Below are 22,169 nucleotides of genomic sequence, written 5' to 3'. Positions count from 1 at the left end.
ACCCTTCAGGAATTTATAATCCAGTTAACAGGAAAAATTAAATGAAGCCACTTACTTGAAGTAACACAGTGTCCGAGTCTAGAGTAAATCACAGTGGTTTGAATTCTCATGTATCTTCTACTATTATTTAAGGCTTTGCTATCTGTGTGTTTTATTTTCCAGAACTTTCAACATGCTAAGACTACCTATAAAGGCAACTTTACTTGGCTGAGAACCTAATTTCCATCTACTAATCTAATGACCTTGAAAGCCAGTTATTATGTCGAAACTGACATATACAATAATCCTTCAATTAACCAAGATGAATCTAAAATGTTCTGGTTCACTTAATTTACTTGTTACAGAGTTAAGAAAAAAAAAAACCCTTTTAGTTGAATACTTTCTAAAAAAAATATTAGTGTATTTTCTCCACTAATAAATACAGTGAAATCAAAAATAATGTGAGCAAATTTATTTCCCTAACAAGAGTTAGGGCAAGGACTTCCACATCTTTATGACGTCCTGCATCAACATTATTCAGTGGCTGACAGATCTCATTTGATTCCATAGAATATTGTTTGGGATCACAGAATGATTTAGTGTCATGGAATTTTTAGGGCTCAAAGAGACGTTAAAAATAATTTCATCCAAAGCCCTAATTTTAGGCTTAAAGAACATAAAAATCAGTGCAATTAAGTGAATTTGTCTTTGGTTACACAGTTAGTAGCAAAATCTGAATTGAAACTCAGGGGACTAGACTCCCAATGTAGTGGTATTTATTTTTCAAGATATTATAGATGTATAAAACATTGGAGATTGAGTAGATTTTCACTGATTGCCCAGCATATCCTAAAAATTGCCTTGGGAGTAGAACTTTGTTTCACATTTGCCTCCTGATAACACCAAAGAGCACAACCATCTGTTTAATTTTGGCTGTTTCTATGCAAGAGAGTCTTTTCTGGGTTTTGATATTACCACTGTTTTGAGAATAGTGTGGATTTCTGTATTAGTTTTTGAAAATCAAGTTAATACATTTCTCACATCTTGAGTAATACAACTAAGCAATCAAAGATGCTGTTTTATAAGCCTATCCGTGTGCTGAACACCTAGGCACATGGAGTCAGTTCTGAATAGGATTTTAAACATTGTCTGATTGTCCTTGTTTTGTGCTGTCAGGTCAGACAGTTAGCAATAGTTGAATGTAGTTTATTTTCTCGTGGTATAATATTTAGAGCATTCAAGAGCATGTTAAGTAAAATGAATGCATACACAGTGTCTACATAAATGTAAATTTATTCATAATCAAGAGCAGAATATTTTCTATGGCATTTATCAAAGCAAATATCCTTATATAGGTATTGCTATAAAATGAAGAGTGTGTTTAAAACAAATAGGGACAATCTCATGTTTATATTCAGTTATTTTCAGATGTGCTATTAAACTTAAAAAAGATTATATTTCATCAAAAAACAAAGGGAACCACTGAGTATAAATTCCACAGTAATATCAAGGTCTTTTAAAAGACCTTTGTATAAAAGTGCTATTTTGCATTAAAAAATGCTATTGTCTGTCTAAAGACCTCTAAAGTATGTTGATTCTAGGGTTTTATTAAGTGACTGTTCTTTTGAGATAGAAGTGTAATGTAAACCAGACTATAATAACAATCCAGAATATCTGGGGGTCATTTAAACCTTCATTTTAATATATAAGACCTAAATTTTCATACTGTACATTGTTTTCCAAATGAATACAAGCTCCATGGGGAAATAACCTTATTAATTCAGGCATTTTAGAAAAGGCCCTTACCAATTATGACATTCTGGAAATAATAAAGAAGAAATAATTTCTAATAATCCCAAATTAGATTTGGGGAAAATCTACTGACTCAGATTGTTATGCTATCATTTTTGCATAATACAAAATAAATAGGCAGGTATTAGGTCACATTCCCATTTACAGTGTGAAGTGAGTTTTCAGTCTCAATAGCAATACATGTGTTTCGGGTTTGGGGTTTTTTTTAAGTGAGGGAGAGAGAGAAGATGGGACATAGGAAGAGAGAGGCAGCAAGGGAAGGGAAGAGAAACTGACAAAAGTAAAGTAAACTTACTCCCAGCTTGATGAGATATTTGTTGCCAGGGGACAAGTGTTGTAGCAGGTGATCCTGAAAAAGTTCTGTACTGTTATAGATGACATCCCAAATTGTAAAATCACGCGTGTGATTTGAAATATATAATATATAGCGCTCCAGAATCCCATTTACATTTCTTGGTTGTTTCCACCTGGGAATGGAAAAATATAGCATGACTATCCATTATTCGTTCAAGTCAAATCTGAAATGTGCAAGATTTTTTTAAATTTTTATTTATTTATTTGTTTATTTGTTTGTTTGTTTTTAAAGATTTTATTTATTCATTCATTTATTCAAGACACACAGAGAGACAGAGACAGAGAGACAGAGAAGACAGAGACACAGGCAGAGGGAGAAGCAGGCTCCATGCAGGGAGCCTGACGTGGGACTCAATCCCTGGTCTCCAGGATCAGGCCCTGGGTTGAAGGCAGGTGCTAAACTGCTGAGCCACCCGGGCTGCCCTGTGCAAGATTTTTAAAGGACGCATATGAACTTGGATTTATGCCACTCAACACACACACACACACACACACACACACTGAAAGCTTAAAAAAAAAAAAAAACAAGTACTTATTAAATGTCCCTCCTGAATGGTGTAAAGAAAATATGACATAGTGCCTGCTTTCTAGTTACTTATAATTTTAATTAGCTAATAATATAAAAAATGCATGAGTACTTGATTTCAAACTTAAGCCACAGAACAAAAATTGAGAGTAGAACATTTGAGAATTTATGAAAAATGGAAGCACGAGAGAGAAATAATATAATTTTCTTTAAAAATTGCAGCAATCTCACGTAGAATTAACATGTCACTATAGAATGCAGAGAAGGTGAGTGCTGAAGTGCTGAAGCAGTCAAATAAAACTTCATGGATAAGGTGAGACACTGCCTCGACAGAAGTCTGTATACTTGATGGATCGGATTTAGTAGGTAAAAGGAAAAGTAGAGGGAATTCCACAGAGGGTTTACAATGTGTCAGTGAACACGAGCCGGACAAATCATAAAATAGAAATTGGTCAACAGACAAATACTTAGAGTCGTGGGAAATCTTGTAAGTAATGGGGGCTCAGCTTAGGGCAGCACCGAAGGCCAACAGGATGGCTCAGACCCGGAATAATAGGATATAAATCATAATGTTTTCCAGCTTGAATGAATATAGTAATGTACTCAATCCAAACTCTTATGGATGAGAAAACTGAGACCCGCAGAGATGAATGTAAAGAAGTATTACCTGGTGGCAAGAGAGGTTGCTAAGCTTTGACTCAGTAGGACAGTACACCTTGTACATCACAGATTAGCAAATGGGTAAGAATTGCTTAATATCAAAAATAATCTGAACATGCCTAGAGGCGAAAGTTCCTTCTCTCTGACTTCAACTGCCAAGGGAAAGAGAAGGTCCTAGTTTGTACTCAAAAAGAGTATATATTTATTTTTATTTTTATTTTTATACATATATTTAGACTTTAATTCCAGCTCATCATGGATAACGCCTCCCCTACAGAAAGCCCAAGGCAGTCCTGTAAGTGGTCAGTTTCCCTTTACTGAAGTTTGCACAGAATCTGTGTAAGTAGGTAGCTCAGCCTGATTGCATAAAGACAAAATGGAAATTAAGTTGGCAAGTGATAATCAAAGGTTCCCAGAACCACTGAACTAATCACTTCTATGCATTTCATCACAATAAAATTAATTTTATGTCACAAACCCTTCCCTTGATTGAGCTCACTGGGACTCTTGCATAAACCTGTGTGCGACAGAGGCGACATTTCTACTTACTGTACATATATAGTTCTAGAATCCAGGACAGTCAGAAGTGGGGAGTCCACGTGTTCTGGTGGCAGCTGTGCCGTGTACAGGATGACCAGGGAACTGTTTGTACATCCCGCGTGCGTGCAGGCACTGAGCAGGAACTGGTGGGGTGTAAATACTGCTAAATCTAGAGGGTGGAGGGAAAAAAAGAATTTATTTACCATCGTATTTTTTTATTCAGGTGATCTCATTCCTCCTCTACATTCCTACTTCTTAGAACAGTTAAAGTCAAGCTTAAAACAAGAATCAATAGCCCTAAAAAAATCAATAGCAATAAAATATAGGCTGTTTTATCCTCTAAATGTACTACGGTTATTTTTAAATAGACAAGTGTCAGTCAAACTCTGGCTTTAGCTTTTTCATTTTCACAATTTGACTGTCTGCTCGAATGTCTACGACCAGGCAAATCGTTTTCTGAGTTTAGAGTGACTTCAACTGCTCTGTTAAAAAATAAATGAGACATTGAAATTATTTTTACAGTATATTTGAAGAAGTTGCTTTTGAAATGCAAATACATGACTTGTAATGATGACTTTGTGCTTGTAATTCCTTCTGCCTAACTCCTTTCTTCTGTCCACCTGACCAACTATTATTTGACCTTCAAGTAGTCCAGCTCAGTGCAAAAGCCTGTTTCTTCCCTGACATGTTCCTAGCACATCCTGCCGTGACCCCTGGCACAAGGTGGAGCTCTTATCCTCTCCACAGATCTGGCTCCCTTGGATGTGCTCACACCCTCTGCAAAGCATTATAGTGCTGTCATAATGATTTGTTTACGTGACCCTCTGATCCATGAAACTGAACATTGTGAGGGAAGGATTCATTTTGCATCCTCAGTGTCTAGCACAGTGCCTGGCGCATTGTAGGTTCTGAATATGTGTTTGAATAAATGAATAAGGAGCCAATGAATGAGATGATCTAGAAACAGTTGATTCCCTTGCATCAGAATAAGGCAATCTGTAATTTAATAATTCAGTTCTGAAATACCCTGAGCACTTCATTTATAAAGTTACCCAATATCTCTGTGCCCCTCCCCCAACGCATTCTCTCTCTCAAATAAAAAAAATCTTTTTAAAATGATCATTAAAAAAGGTACTCAATAATCATTTCGCTGATGAATATAACCAAAGTTCAGTCAACTTTACTGAGATTTAAATATCTTTCATACTTTTATACTCCTAGAAGAAATTATTATTTTCCTGGAATATTTTTGAAATAGGTTAGTCACAATTTAAGGGACACATCTTTTTAAGTCTCATTAACCTTGAACCATTAACCATTTCATGTTTAGAAGATTAATGAAATACAACCTGATTTAGGGAAATAGATTTTGTATTGCACTGACAGCAAAAGTAAACCAGAAAATAACACTTCGATTTTCATGCAAAGTAGTCAGTTGGTTAAACATGTAGGTCACCAAAACAAGGCAAAAAAAAAAAAAAAAAAAAAACCACAAATAATTTTATGCTAAATATGGTTAGTCTAGACCAAAAGAGTGATCATCAAGAATAGATTCACAATGCTTTGAATTCAGCCCTATTCTCTTTCTGATTTTATCCTATTGGGATTCAGTGATACCAGCTGAAGTGGGCATCCCTAAGCTATGCGATCAGATGTGTTAGAAGATAATTTGAAGCTGGTGGTGAAGCAGGATGCCGTTGCCCAGAACTACTGGAGACATGACAGGCTCAGTTGCATCACATGTGCATGAGTTAGGCCTGGACGACCTCCATTTGGACCAACATTCTATGAAAATTACTAAGTTAAGATACACGAGAACAGTGGTCTCATATTTACAGTGAGTGTAAACCACTATTTACTGTAGGAAAATTTCATGCAAAGAACAGTAAGCTTGGGTGGTTCAGTGGTTTAGTGCCACCTTCAGTCCAGGGTGTGATCTGAAGACCTGGGATCGAGTCCCATGTCAGGCTCCCTGCCTGGAGCCTGCTTCTCCCTCTGCCCGTGTCTCTGCCTCTCCCTCTCTGTGTCTCTCATGAATAAATAAATAAAATCTAAAAAAAAAAAAGAACATTGCCTATATAGCAGGTCCTAATTCTGGCCCAAATTCTAATGAGTAAATATGCTAACCATTATCTGCCAATTCTCCTGTTCTCTTCACCTTCTCCAGATCCATAGGAACTCAGTGACCAAGCAATTGCCCATCTCTATTATCAGTCTGAATTCCTTGCATTCCCGAGGAAAGGGAAGCTGGAGATTTGACCTCAAATCCATTTTCAGGAGCAAAATTGAGGAGGACACAGCCTAGAGTAAAGCAGGAATCCTTGATGGTTGAGTCAGTGCAATTAGGAGAAAGCTGTAGTATTTGAACATCAGAGTCCATCTAACTTTTCTCAAAGAACATGCTTCTGTCAAAATTGTATTCCATGAGGTCAATTCCAAGTGACTTCGGAATATTTTGCATGAGCCTCCCTGTGGCCATTTCAGATTGTCTTGGTCTGTGGAAATGAGACTCCATGCTATAATGGTTCTTTGGCCAACAGACTCTGTGGTGGGGCAGTTTTCTTGTTTCCTTACATTGTGGCTTGTTGAGGTGGGGGTTTGGCTACCCAGCTTATAGGTGGTAAGGAAGTCATACCATTCAAATATGGCCTAATGATTGCTTGTCTGTGTTCATTGGAACAGACTTGAACATCTTAAAATCCTTAATTAATTCTTAGTTACCTTTGTGAATCCTTAGTTACCATTCTCAGGCTGGTAAGATCAGATTGCATCACTATGGTATCATATTCCAAGGTCTCTTTATCACATATTGCACCACTCACCACTCCCTTTCACATTATACCTCCATACTTTGAAAGTGACCTTGATCACCAAACTCCTAAACTCACCAGGAATATCTGCCTCAGATGCCCACCAGCCTCCTATAGTAATTAGTTCCAGGGTTACCATCTATATCTGGTTTTTAGTAATTAGTTCCAGGGTTACCATCCAAATCTGGTTTTTACTATGACACAGTATCCTCCTCTATGGACTGGGCAACTTGTTGGGGACTGGGAGAGACCAGGATGAAGAAGTAAGTATGTTTGGGAGGGTCGTGTTACTTCAGAGGCCCAGTATGACCGATGAGCCAAGGCCAAAATACCAAATCCCGTCAAGTCCTGCATTCATAGTTCGGGTTTATCCCCAGACTATCTAAAGTGTTATGAAGTTTATGGATGAGGAAGATAGGAAACAGCATGGTTTTAACTAAAATGTCTACCAGGGTTTAAGGATGTTAGTGGTATATAATCGAAAAGTGCTACAGAAAACATAGAAAAGAGCAAGAAGCATCAGGAGTGATTCTGGGTAATTGTAAAAGGCAAGAGTCAGTGGAGGCTTTGGCAGGAAAGTGACATATTGAGCAAAGACTTGGAAGGGGTGAGAGTAAATCTGGGATTCTATGGGGAGGGCCATTCCAAGAGAGAACAGATAGCAAATGTTTAGAAGGAGGAACATGCCTGGCACAGACATAGCAAGGAGGGCAATGTGGCTGCAGCTGAGCAAATAAGGCAGACAGCAGTAAGAGGTAACATCAGAGCTTTAAGGAGGGACCAGATCACATGAACCTTGTAGGTCTTTGCACAGATTTGGGATTTGAATCTGAGATCCTACTTAGACCCTACGGGATTTTGAACAGAACTGTTGCACAATCAGATGGATTTCATGAGTTATCGCCCTGGCTGCTGGGTGGAATATAGACTATAGTGAGCGAGAACATAAGCATAAATCTCATTTAAGAAGGTATTGCAATCAAGTAAGTGCAGACTTGTCATAAGTAAGAAACAGTTAGATTCTGGATATGGGTTTTCCCCAGCTTTATTAAGGTATTAGCATATAACATATGTAAGATTAAGATGTACATTGTGATGATCTGATGCCCATATACATTATAAAATGCTTACCACAATAAGGTTAATTAACATCTAAATGCCCTGCATATGATTACTTATTTGTGTGTGGTAATAACATTCAAGATTTACTCTCTTAATGACTGTCAAGTATAAATGCAGTATTGATAATTTAACTATGTTTACCCTGCTATAACTTAGATCACCAGAACTTATTCATCTTATAGCTGGAAGTGTGTTCTCTTTGACTGACATCTCCCTACCCTTCTCCCCAAATCTGGCCTCAATTCCTTGGCAACCATGATGCTGCTTTCTAGTTCTGAGTTAGGCTTTTTTATTCCACATGTAGGTGGAAACATTTAGTATTTGTCTTTTTCTGTTTGATCTATTTCATCTAGCATAATGCCCTCAAGGTCTATCCATATTGTCTCAAAGGGCAGGAATTCCTCTTTACATGGCTATCATTTGTGTGTGTGTGTGGGGGGGGGTATCTGTATCTATAAGCTTATTTTACTAAAAATCTAGTTTAAACTCAACATATAAGTGAGATCATATGGTATTTGTCTTTCTCTGTATGACTAACTTTACTTAGCATAATATCCTCAAGGTCCATCCATGTTGTTGCAAGTGATTTCATTATTTTATAATATTCTACTGTGTGTGTGTGTGTGTCACATTTTCTCTATCCTTCATCCATCAGAGGACATTTAAGTTGTTTCCATATCTTGGCTATTGAATACAATACTACAATGAACACTGGGGTGCATATATCTTTCTGAGTTAATGTTTTCATTTTCTTTGGGTAAATACCTAGAAGTAGGGTTGCTGGGTCATATTTTAGTTCTAGTTTTAATTTTTTTTTTTGTGGGACCTCCATGCTGGTTTCCATAGTGGCTGCATTCAATTTACATTCCTACCTATAGCATACAAGGGTTCCTTTTTCTCCACTTTCTTATCAACATTTGTTATTTTCTTGTCCTTTTGATAATAGCCATTCTAATAGATGTGAGGTGATATCTCATTGTTAATAATTTAGATTTTCATTTTTCTGATGATTAATGATGTTGAGTATATTTTCATATACCTGTTGACTATCTGTATGTCTCTGTTTGAAAAAGATTTACTCAGATCTTCTGTCCATTTTCTAATTAGACTGGTTTTCTGGTAGTTTGTTTTGCTATTGAGTAGTATGAGCTCTCTATACAACTTAGATATTAGATCCTTATCAGACATACGATTTGCAAGCATTTTTTCCCATTCAGTAGGTTGCATTTTCAACTTGATGATTTTTTTTTCTGTGCAGAGCCTTTTAGTTTGACATAGTTCCACTTGTTGATTTTTGATTTTTTTGCCTTTGCTTTTGGTGTCAGAGCTGAAAAATCATCACCAAGACCTAAGTCATAGAGCTCATTGTCTATGATTTCTCCCAGAGATTTTATGGCTTCAGGTTTTACATTCAAGTCTTGAGTGCAGTTAATTTCTGTGAATGGTATAAGATGGTGGTCCAGCTTTATTCTTTTGCATGTGCCTGTCCAGTTTTCACAACACCATGTATTGAAGAGATTGTCCTTTTCCATTGTATATTTTTGGCTTCTTTGTTATAAATTAGTTGACTATATATATATATATATATATATATATATATATATATATATATTATTTCTGGGCTCTCTATTCCGTTCCATAGAGATGTGTGTCTGTTTTTATGCCAATACCATACTGTTTTAAATACCATAGCTTTGTAACATATTTTGTAAATAAATATTTTTTTAAAATTTATTTATTTTATGATAGTCACAGAGAGAGAGAGAGAGAGAGAGAGGCAGAGACACAGGCAGAGGGAGATGCAGGCTCCATGCACCGGGAGCCCGATATGGGATTCGATCCCGGGTCTCCAGGACCGTGCCCCGAGCCAAAGGCAAGCGCCAAACCGCTGCGCCACCCAGGGATCCCCTTTTGTAACATATTTTGAAATCAAGTAGTATGATGGCTCCATACAGGGAGCCAGCCTAGGTAGGGTTCAACCCAGTGCTGAACAGGGTAGGTCTGGAGTAGTGAAGTGAGATGCTCACTTTACTCTCCTTCTCCCAGGGAGAGAGTCTTGGTCTGTGCTGGGCTGTCTGGGTTTAGGGCAGGGATAAATGGAAGTAATGTGAGTCTATCCTTCCTACCCTCCTTCATGCATATTCTCTTATTTCTGTGCCCTATCCAAGTGCTACATTCCCTTATTTGAAATCCTTGGCTCTTGTGAAGATAATTTTGAGTGTGAATAGTTCTTCAAATTTATGTTTCTGGGTGGGGGTGAGAATGGGGGGATTGATGGAAGGAACCAAGAAGTCCCTATGCTGCCATTTTGCTGAAATTCCTCCAAAGGGATCCCTGGATATGTTTTAGAGGCAAAACTATAGGATTCCTCTGTGCCCTGGAGGTGGTATGTGAGAGAGAAAGAAAGGAGACAAAGTTGACTCCAAGGTTTTTAGTTTGAACAAAGGCAAAAATGAGATAACCATTAATTTGGTTGAGAAAGATCACAGAAAAAAAAAAAAAACAAGTTTTGAAGGGGAAGATAAAGAATTCATGTTTTAGACACAGCAAATTTGAGATAATAATTAGACAAACAAATGGAGAGGTCAATTAGGCAATTTGAATATAAATTTGGAATTTCAGGAAGAAGTCCTGAACTGAAATATAATTTGAGATGTCATCATCATATATATTATATTTAAAGTGGATGGAACACTAATAGAGTGAGTGTAGATAGAAAAGAGATAAGGTATAATGACCCAAACTTTTGGTTTCTTTTTCTTTTTTTTTTTTTCTAGGAGTAAAGCAGGAAACAAGAAAACAAAGAAAGAGGCAACTGGGAAGGTATGAGAAAAACAAGAAGATTATAGTATCTGGAAGTCAAATTAATTAAATGTTTTAAAGGTGAGAGATCAAATAAGACAAGGACTAAAGATTGACCATTGTTTAACAATATGGCAGGCATTGGTATTTGTGCAATAAAAGTTTCAGTGAAGTTATGGGTGTCAAAGCCTGACTCAAGTGAATTTTTGAGAGAGCAAGAAAAGAACCAGAGATAGTGAATAAAAACAACTTTTTCAAGAAAGGTTGTTGTAAAGTAGAAAAATGAGACAATAGAGGGAAGGTAAGTAGAGTCCAGGGATTTTAAAAAAGATAATTTAAATGAATTAAAAATTATGTTGTATGTTGATGGGAATGAAACAACAGAGAGGACAAAATTAGTAATGGATGAAAGAGGAGATAATTTACTGTAGCTTTGCCTTGGTTATGTGAAAGAATGGAATCTAGTATGAAAGCAGAAGATTTGGACTTAGAAAGAGCAAGGACAGATACTTTTTACTTATAGGAGAGAAGGCATACTATGTGGGTATGAATGCTGGTAGGTGGCCAGGTGGTCCTGGGAGCGTGTGGAATTTATCTTATAACTGCTTCAATTTTCTCAATGAAGAAAGAAGCATGATCATTAGTGAAGAGTGATCTTTCAATTCCCAGAATAATATACTGTTTTGGGTCCCTTAATTCTCCTATCATGAATTCTAAGAATGGTCAGTGAAATACTAGCTGACTTAACAACACCTGCCTACTTCTCCTCATTCCTTTCATACACTAGACATATTTCTGTTCCTTTAACTCTACAATTTCACACCTCCAAGACTTTGCAGGTATATTCCTTTTAAGTGAAATCTATTTTCTCCTTCTTTATACTTGGCTGAGTTTTTCTCATTCTTCAGGTTCATCCTCTTCTGGATGTTCTCTCTTGATAATCCAACAGTGTGTTCACCACCATCCCCAGATACTCTCTGTCATATTACCTTGTTTAGTTACCTATTATAATTACCAAAACACGTCAGAAATTGCCATGTTATTTATTTCTTGACTTTATATCCCTCTCTGGGGACTTTAAACTCCTTGAGTGGAGATATTTTTTTTTTCTATTATGTACACTACAATATCTCAGGACTGATGTGATGTCTACCTAGCATAGTTTTATTTATTGAGTAAATGAATAGACAAGACCAGAGGGAGACCTCTCTACCCCTTACCCAGACTGCCAACTTTTTCTCAGAAATAGGATAACATCTAAGAATCTCCAAGAAGTTAATTAATTGTTAGGCCAATGAAGGGAGTCTATAATCGTGAGATGAAAGATTAAACACACACACGCACGCACGCACACACACACACACACACACACACAAGAAAAAGGCAAAGTTGTGTTTGCCTGAATGTCAAAATGTAATTTTCAAACATGAATGCTTCATAAGAAACAAGGAGCTACAGATACACTGAAATGTCGAGAGTCGTTTTCTCAGAGTGAGGGCATAACAATGATTTAAATATTATTATTTTTTTTTGGTTACGTATATTTTTTGTATATAAATGTATAGACAGAGAGAGGACAGCCATAATTTACCAATATCAATCCATTATTTAAGAAAATGTAGACCTAATTGCCACATGTCCTCTTACACCTTCTATGTCATACTTCTTTCCTCAATGACTTCAGCATTGGCTCAGTTTTCTTTTCAATTATAATTCCTTTTTGGCAACTCCAACATCCTCAATAATGACTCATCTCTGAATCTGGCTTCAGTTTAACTTCCTCAAATGTAATGCCCTTCACCTTTACTTCATTTATATGACATTCAGCACAGTTATACCCACTACTTGATCATCTCTCGAACTATTTCCAAGATTCTTAATCTAAGATTTGCCCTCTCTGACCACAAACTGATAGCCTTCTACCTCTTCCTCTTGTCATATCAGTGTAACCACTCCTTTGTCACCACACAAGTTCTAGTCTCTTAGCACTTTCTCATTTTCAAACTATTTGTGATATTTGCCTTTTCCTTGATATGCTCTTCGATCACCCCTTTCAAAGCCATGCTCTCCAGCTCCCTAGAGTTTTTCACCACCGCAACCTACTTCAGTATCTGCTCTCTCGTTTCCTAGTTCAGGATAAATCTCACCATCTCATTTCTCTCATGCTTCCCATACCTCTGAGGTATGAATGAGAGATATTGCCGATACTGAAAGAGTACTAGAATTTTAGGTTTTCCAATTTCAACTGGACCCTTGGCACTCATTGGTAATAACTGTCTTGTTCCCTTATTTCTTTCTTCATTGTATTGATCTTTTCTTTTCCTCTGAGGAACTGAGCAGGGTCTAAAATTAGAACCCCTAAGGCTCTCTCCTCTGAACCCCTGTAACATTTGGTATCTGTGCCAAGGGGCTAAGATCAATATGGCTGTCATATTAACCTCTTTTGTTTCCTTCTGCCCTCCTCTCCCTCCCCTAATTTTCCCTCACTTAAATCCTCTTCTAAATTTCCCAATTAAATCATAAATCTAGAGTTGATCCATAAAATAGGTACTATCTATAAAACAGAATGTGGCTGGTTGGTTAGGGAGCAGAAAGAGCAAGAGAAACTTCCTGAACAGAGTCACCGGAGGGAACAGAGACTACTCAAGGTTCAGATATAAGGTTGAGAAAACGAAGAAATGCATATTCTCTTACCTCCACCACCTCAGATTTCCCAGAATGATGGAATAAAGAGAGAAGACATGTAGATTCTTGCGAGGAAGGGCCCTGACCTGTGTTTCCAAGATATGGTCCCATGGAGGTGACACATCCCAGCTAAAGAAATGACCTTAGTGTCTGTTGGTAAGCAGGACCACAGTAAACAGTGCAAAGATTTCAGTTTCCGAAGTGAGATACAGAAGCAATGAAGGTATCTGAGTGAGAAATCTTAATAGTGGTCTTTTTGCAAAAAGAAAGAAAGTGCCATGGATGGCACACTCCAAAAGCCAAGAAACTATGCAAGACTCAGGAAGCTTTCACACCATCAGAGAACAGGAGGGGACCCCTCAACATGATTCTGATTCTCTTACTACTAAATTTTATGAGAGGGAAGTCAGTTGTCAAGTGGAGCTACAGAAGTAAAGATATAAACAGTTACATAGAAATGGAGACACAAGTATATGTCTTATGGACAGATTTATAAACGCTCCATGCTTACTGGCACCTCATTTGTGCTTATGATGACCAGACAGCCAAGATTTTTCAAGCCTAAGCAGAACTAAAAATTTTTCCAATCATTTTTCTTAAGACAACTCAAACACACACACACACACACACACACACACACACACAAATTGAATGGGCCACATTTCTGGTTTGGGAAATCTGATCTGATTGCTCTGCCTTTGCTATGATAGGAAGTGAGGATTTTCTTTGATTCCGAGACTTTAAAAACTATAAACTCAACAGTGCAAAGAAAGCCAGACTGATTAAATAGCTTTTTTGACTTCCAAGTCATTTTTATGCCAATACTGTCCACCCCGAAGTGGATTATTCTCAATGTATTTCCATAAGAAGATGAAATGTCACTAGTGTCCTTTGAATAATGAGGCATGAAAAAAAGAAGGGGACAGTACCCGGACATGATACATGGGAGAGAAAGTTGCATAGGTGGCCCCCCTGGGAAATCCTTGGTGAAACAAGAGGAGATGTGAGCAAAAGGGGGAAAAAAATCACAGAAGCAAAAAGGAGGCAGTATCAGGTGGGCGGGAAAAGAGTAGGTGGGTGAAAGGGAACAAATGGAATGAGGGTTTTTCTCAGAGTCAAATTTAGAAAGTGAAAGAGGATTACAGGGGAAGCAGGACTAAGGCACTCTTTGGGAACGGGCATAAACAGAGCCACCAATGTAACATGTTCGAGCGAAGAGGAATATAATGATAACTCTCTCCTCCTCGCCCAACTGCAACTGATTTGGTAATCCGTCTCTACAGAAGTGATTAGGCCCTTCAAGGGCAATGTAATGGATCAATGGATTCAAACAATTGCAGGTATGTACACAAATCTGAGTCGGGGAAATGGAGGGTGGGGGGACCCTGAAAACAGAAGGCCACTGTTTGTCAGAGCCCCTTAGCAACAACATCTTGTTTTCCATTTGCTTGATTGCATCATTTGCATAAGATCAAACACAGGGAGTTGTAGACAGGGAAAAACAGATCACTCTAATATGCATTAGAAATGGATCCACAGGCATCATCCTGAGACGTGTTACACGGAAATGCATCCCAGTGCATGGAAACCTCACCGATTACTGTCAAGCAAACTATAATTTACAATACCGGCCATGAATTATATGCTATTTTACGATTGATTTCATGCTGTTGTTCAGAGAATTTCATTGATCTCAATTTACAAAATGAACCAATAAGTAGGCAATGATTTTCTTTTAACTCCTGGTGTAAACTGAGGAATTTATATCTTATCGGTTTCTCCCATTAGAAAATTAAAACACAATTCTTGCTTCTTTAGTATCTAATGTATGTTATCTAGTTGCTTTTCTGACAACCTCCCAGTGTCATTTGGTAAATGAAACACACAGCTTCTTCCTGATTTTCTTTTCTCCTGTCCTGTGCATCCTTCTCACAAATCTTCACCAGGATGTTTAAAAATGCTGGAACAATTTAGGTGACTACTGACCACGTCTCCTTCTGTCATTTGATATTCCAACTTGAGAACCACTGCTAGGTTATGGTTCAGCGAGAACACATCTTAGGCAGCAGACCTAAGAGGTGGTGTGTTTTCCACAGATGCCTGGAAAGCAATGAGCTATGCCACAATGCACGTGGAATGTCAGGTTGCATTCATCTCTGCCACTGTGTAGCCCTTGCTTCACAATTGCTTGCTCAGCCTTTTGATTCCAGAAAATCAGATTATGACCTTATAATTAATAAAAATGGAAGCTTTCTTTAGCCTCATCATCATTGCTCTTCTGCTCTTCATAGAAGCTGAAACTCGCAACATACTTGTCGTTGGCCAGGTGAGCAACGAACCACCACTAACATCCAGTCCTGTGCTTTCAAACTAATTTGCAGAACTGGAATCACTTTATCCTGCTCTGTGCTCATATATACAACCACACCCAAACTGCAACACTAGCCAAAGTTTCTATGTGTGCTTATAATACTTTCCACCTCATCAGAGAAATCCACATCTCTCCCTTTCATCAAAACCTTGTCCAAAGCTTGTATTAGCTTTATGTGTAGACAGCATTCCCTCTATTTAGCTGCCATCTTAACAAATCTCCCTTGTAAGCATCCTCATAAGCCAGAAGTATTTATGGTGTTGTAAGTTCTTTGAGAACAAGGATGCTTCTTCTTCCAGGCATCCCCTATGACTTCTAATACTTTGGACCCTCCTCATGGTTGAATAATAAAAACTTCATTGTGATAAAACTGGAAGTAAGAAAACCTGGTCCCTCTATCAGGATAGCAGCATGTGTTTGGGGGAACCCAGCCTGCTGGGAGTTGTCAGTCACTAGTTTGGAAAAAAAAAAAAACCAGGAACTATTACTGTCAGTTGTGATAATGATGGACGATGCTTCCTCATTTTCCTCTTTTCTTCTTTGGCTGGTTACAACAAAAGGCTCCCATGCAAAACTCCTAGGCTGACAGCAGTCTAATCCAGCTGTCTTCCAGTCTGGCTTCCTGAGTATCTCTAATACCTGATTCGTAATACAGTATAGTACATTGAGCCCAGGTTGTTTTTCTTGGTTATTTTTATAATATAACCCCTAGAGCAGTCTTCTTCTCTCTCTCTTTCTGTCTTGGTCTCTGTCTGTCTCTCCCTCTCTTTCTCCCCTTACATACACCCATTAACAATCCACCCTCTCCTCTACGTTGCCTCTAGATAAGGACAGATCTAGAATGAAGGAGTCAGGAACTGCCTTCTAATTTTCATAAATGCTTTCAACTCACAAGCCAAGGAGGAGAGTATTGAGATAAATTTCCAGGAATATTATCTAAAGAAATTTGAGTCATATAACTTAGCCAAATATTTCTTGCAAAACTGGTGGATATGTGCCCAGACTTAGATGGACATTTGCTACTATCATATTAGGAACTATCATCTTAGGAACCGGTTAATACATTGCAACACAATACTGTACTCATGTGACATATTGTTAAACAACAGAAGTTAATGACATGTTCTCATTCATTTGGGGAATATAAATAATAGTGAAAGGGAATATAAGGGAAGGGAGAAGAAATGTGTGGGAAATATCAGAAAGGGAGACAGAACATAAAGACTCCTAACTCTGGGAAGCGAACTAGGGGTGGTGGAAGGGGAGTAGGGCGGGGGGTGGGGGTGAGTGGGTGACAGGCACTGAGGGGGGCACTTGATGGGATGAGCACTGGGTGTTATTCTGTATGTTGATAAATTGAACACCAATAAAAATTAATTTTATTATAAAAAAAGAAACATTATAAAAAAGAAGGTAATGAGACATAATGAGAATAAGTGTCTAACTACCTGTAGAACAAAAAGAGCAAATGAATCCGTGCTCCCCCAAAATATGATATTGAAAGTAAGATGTTATTAATTCAGTAACAACAATGGCTATAACATTGACTATCTACTGTTTGGTAGGCCCTGTTAAACACATTTTATACTCTTTCATGTATTTTAAGTCTCAAAATAACTCTGTGACACAGATAATGTTATTCACAATGTACAATAACAAAATTTCAGCCCAAAGAGGTCAGCTGTGTTGGACCCTGCATAAGGATCAACGGCCACCTGAGTTCACTCTGAAAGCAGTGCAGGATTTAGGTTGGAGGTGCCCATGGCCTGATCCTATTTCACAAAGGGGACTCCACCCACTTCACACCTTGCACTGCCAGCTTAGTAAAGTATCATCTGAGAAAGGTTTTTGGTGAAGATCCATCATCAATTAAATATTAATTTAATGCTTTTCTAACTAAGCTCTGTACTGGACACTATGTGTGATAAAAGAGAAGTAATGAGTATGAGAGAAGTGATATTGTGATAAAAATGTTTACTTCTTGGATATTTGTTCTAATAGTTACAGAGGCTTGCAGAGGATCACCTGTTTAATTCATCATAAAATGCCCTTGCAATTTAATTTGGAATGATGTGCTGAGAAAATTATTCCTGCATATAAGAAGAGAATATGTAAAATGAACACAATGGATTCTCAGAACTTAAATTGTAATGTTAGGGTGTAAATAAATATCCTATTAAAATTATGCTTTTCCATCAACCTGTGAAAATACAATGCATCATAAGCAAACACTGTGTTTAGAGAAGCTGGAGCAGTCTTCAATGTCACAACTAGAAATATTTTGGCCCATTATAAGACTTACTGAATTGTCTATCCTTGAGCCATTTCCATAAAATGACAGGCTTTTCTCTTTTAAAACAGTAATTTTCAAAGAATGGTCTATTGACATTCCTCCAGGAAAAACACTTGTATTATAATTGTCCACACTATGACAGTGTCTAACTTTTTTATTTCTAAAGTAATATTTTACTGATGATTTTAAATAAAGTAATAAGCCTGTGATGGTTAATTTTATGTATTAACCTGGCTAGGCTATGGTGTCCACTTGCTAGGACAAACATTAGTCTAGCTATTGCTGTGATTAATACTTAATAATCAGTTGACATTATTTATTTATTATTATTATTTTTATTAAAGATTTTATTTACTTATTCATGAGAGACAGAGAGAGAGAGAGGCAGAGACACAGGCAGAGGGAGAAGCAGGTTCCACGTAGGAAGCCCAACGAGGGACTCGATCCCGGGACTCCAGGATCATACCCTGGGCCGAAGGCAGGTACCAGACCGCTGAACCACCCAGGGATCCCATCAGTTGACTTTAAATAAAGCAGATTACTCCCCATAATGATGGTCGGTCTCATCCAATCAATTGAAGGCCTTAATAGCAAAAACTGATGCATCTTAAGTAAGAGGAATTTTGCCCCAAGACTGAATCACAGAAATTCTGTCTGTTTCTTGCCTGCTGGTATGCCCTGCAGATTTTGGATTCAAGAGTGCCGGCTGAGTCTCCCACTTGCTGACCAGACTTACAGATTTCAGATTTTAGATTTGCCAGCCCCCACAATCATGTGAGTCAATTCCTTAAAATAAAAATAAAAATTCCCCTCCAGGAACGCCTGGATGGCTCAGTGGTTGAGCATCTACCTTTGGCTCAGGTTGTGATCCCGGGGCCCAGGATTGAGTCCTTGCAGAGAGCCTGCTTCTTCCTCTGCCTATATCTCTGCCTCTTTCCCCGTGTGTCTTTCATGAATAAATAAATAAAATCTTTTTTAAAAAAATCCCCTCCGATCATTTACCCCTTTACCCTAATATAACATTTGTGGTCCCTCATAAAAAGGGGACCTCATCTTGAATGTAAGGAATATGTAGATTTCTCTGGTTGTATCTGATAGAGGAGAGTGGGTGTCTACTTTGCATGAGAACTGGAAACCAGCACTCCTGGCACAAGGAGCAAGTTTGGAAGTCATGGAAGGAAGAAATCTGGGTGCATTCTTGACTCAGATTTATCTGTGAATTTCAGGACAACTCGTGAGATGGCCTGACAGAAGCCAATTTGTGTTATAAACTGGGAAATATTCTGGAACTTTTGCTTCTGATGCTCAGGGATGATGGTGTGTATCCAGAGCAAGGCCATGGATATGCTCAGTGGAGTTACTTTTTGGCCATTTGATGTCAGGCTGGGTACTACTAAGTGCATGTGAGAAAACCTACGTGACTCCCCAGAAATGCAAGAGGATTAGTATGCAGAAGGCAGAGATCATCTACTAGCAGGTGAGGGTGATGAGCAAGTAAAATATGAGTATTAGAACTAATGATACTTATTATATATTCAGATGTATGAGATATGAGAAATGCTGACATAAATCTATCTAGATCCATCCATCCATCCATCCATCCATCCATCCATCCGTCTATCCATTATCCCTTAATCTATATCTGCTTTAGGGTATACTCAACAGCTGTCTCCTGCCTCAAATCTTTAGTTTGGGATTCTGTATGTTTCTCTTTTTTTAAGATTTTATTTATTTATTGGGGGCGGGGGGGAGAGCAGAGAGAGAAGGACAAGCAGACTCCACATTGAGTGCAATGCTTGATGCAAGGCTCCATCTCACACCCTGAGATCATGAACTGAGCTGAAATCAAGTGTCTGACACTCAACCAACTGAGCCACCAACGTACCCCAAGACTCTAGATGCTTCTGAGATGGACAATGTCCTGAAAGGATGGATTCAGGACAGGAAAATGAAAATTGGTATACTTCATATGTAACAGAGAGAGGAGAGCTGGATCTCTTTTGTTTTTTTTATATAACCCCAAACCAACAATCTCTCCATTACCTCTCAGATTTCAAAACAAATAAAAACCCAAACTATACAATGACTGAAAAAAACAAAAACAAAAACTAAAAAACAAACAAATTAGAGGAAGATATGGTCATTGACCTTGAGGAGAAAAAAAATAAAACTTCATTTGAGTAGTACAATAAATAGATAGATGGATACAAAAGATGTGTCCATACACTAACCATATTTTACAAAAGTTAATAAATATGGTGTAATGATAAAGATGCAAGACAATATATCTGAATCCAGAACTACCTGGCTAATACCTAATACAGCATTTACATTTAGATGTAAATCATTTAGAACAATGCCTGATAGAGAATAGTGTTATGTGTTTGTTAATTAAAAATAATGTTAGAAGTGTCTGGATGGCTTAGTCAGCAGAGCATCCAACTCTTGGTTTTGGCTCAGGTCATGATCTTAGGGTCCTCAGATTGAAACCCATGAGCCACCCACTCCTCAGGAGTCTGATTCTCCACTATTTCTCTCTTTCCCTCCTCCCACTCATGCCTTCTCTTTTTCTAAAATAAATGAATAAATCTTTAAAAATGTTAATACACATAATTATGACATTATTTATATAATGATTTTCTTAATTTTTTCATGAAACTAGTGTTTTTTAGATTTGGGGGGGACTTTATGGAAGCACAAGGTAAAAAATTAAATGAGTAGAGTACAAAATGAAAAGCAAACATTTCCCTCACATTTCCAACTCTTGACAATTGCAAACACAGGGATAAGAGGCTCTCACACATGTGAGATGGCTATCATGGGTTTCACTGATGAAACCACCACTAGTTGCATCTGAGTTTGGTTAATAACCATATAATCAACTTCCTTTTTAAAAAAATTTTGATGTAATTGCTAATGCTAAGATCTATTACAAAAGCAGGCAGGCAAAACTCTTAAAAACTAGTGGATGACACTATAGTGAAAGGAAACAAGAAAAGAGAGAAAAAAGAGAAGAAATCACTAAACACTTGGCTTGTGTATAGAGTCTTGATTAGTGTGAATATGACTGAGTTACTGAAGTTTCAGGCCCCTATTTTTTCATTCCATTAAAAGGAATTTTATAAAGAAGAATTTATGATGTAGGTAAGAGATAACAATTTTAAATCATTATCAAAAAACAGCAGAGCCTGATTCTTTATATTTAGATGTTATTCCCATGAATTAGTGCTCATAAACTGGGAATGATATACTTTTAAAATGTTTATCACGTAATTATGTAAAACCAAGATATCTTTTTTTAGCTAGGATATCTTTTTTTTTTTTAGCTAAGTCCAAAACATATAATGAATTTCTTATGAAAGGAAGCATATATATTTGATTTAATATATGCAAATATAGTTCTTTTTGTCATTTATTTATTTATTCATTCACTCCACAAGTATTTGCGGAGCATCTGCCATGTGCATCTACTATGTGATTTATATGCTAAGAATAGCAGATAACAAGATACATACAAGATATTTTCTTTTGAACTACACACTGCTCTGGGTTATGTTTTCCAAATTTCAGAGATCCTATGCTTTATCTGGTATAGACATTTATGAGGTACTCATGATTCTAAACCAGTTTAATTTCTATAGCCTCAATAATTCACCATATAAAATGGTAAATGGTTTGAGACGAATATTTGTGCAAAATTACAAATTATAGTGTATCTCCTATGATAGAAACTGAATTATTTATAAGGAGAACTAACATAGGAAGAACTAAAGTTTCACTTATTAACAACAGAGAAATCCACATACACCCATTTATTTTGTCTCAGAGCAAACATCTTTCTGTCTTTTTATATTTTATATTTGAATAGCCTCACTGTCACTGAAATTATAACAAACTTTTATTAGGCCCTTCATAGTAGTAATTTTACAAGATTTTTATTTCCTTAATTGCACTCTGAAATCTCCTTAAATACTTCTATTAATGTTGGCTTAATGTAACTATTTATGAGCTAATTTTATTTAGGCGTATCTTTTAAATATTTCTTCACAGTGATAAGAGTTGACTATAGCTGTTATTAAAACAAAATAATTTCAAAAATGGAAACCAAACTTTATAAAATGTTTTTTTCAGTAGAGGAATTCTATAGATGCTGAATTTTAGAAATGTCTACTCAAAAGTTTGTTGGAGTTCAGTTTATACTAAAGGACTATAGCC

At 37.2% G+C, this 22,169-nt stretch overlaps 1 protein-coding gene across 1 annotated transcript in view; it reads right to left on the bottom strand.

The window, feature by feature from the left end:
- Positions 1–22,169, bottom strand: part of USH2A (usherin) — a 686,930-nt gene that overhangs the window by 332,029 nt on the left and 332,732 nt on the right. Inside the window, exons 32-33 of the mRNA XM_055333895.1 lie at positions 3,881–4,040; positions 2,087–2,258 (exon numbers count right to left, since the gene is read on the bottom strand). Of these exons, the coding sequence (XP_055189870.1) occupies positions 2,087–2,258; positions 3,881–4,040 (332 nt within the window). The remainder of the gene's footprint in view (positions 1–2,086; positions 2,259–3,880; positions 4,041–22,169) is intronic.

The sequence above is a fragment of the Nyctereutes procyonoides genome, unplaced genomic scaffold (genome assembly GCF_905146905.1).
Source record: "Nyctereutes procyonoides isolate TBG_1078 unplaced genomic scaffold, NYPRO_anot_genome, whole genome shotgun sequence".
NCBI lineage: Eukaryota > Metazoa > Chordata > Mammalia > Carnivora > Canidae > Nyctereutes > Nyctereutes procyonoides.
This window is presented reverse-complemented; position numbering and strand designations above follow the sequence as displayed.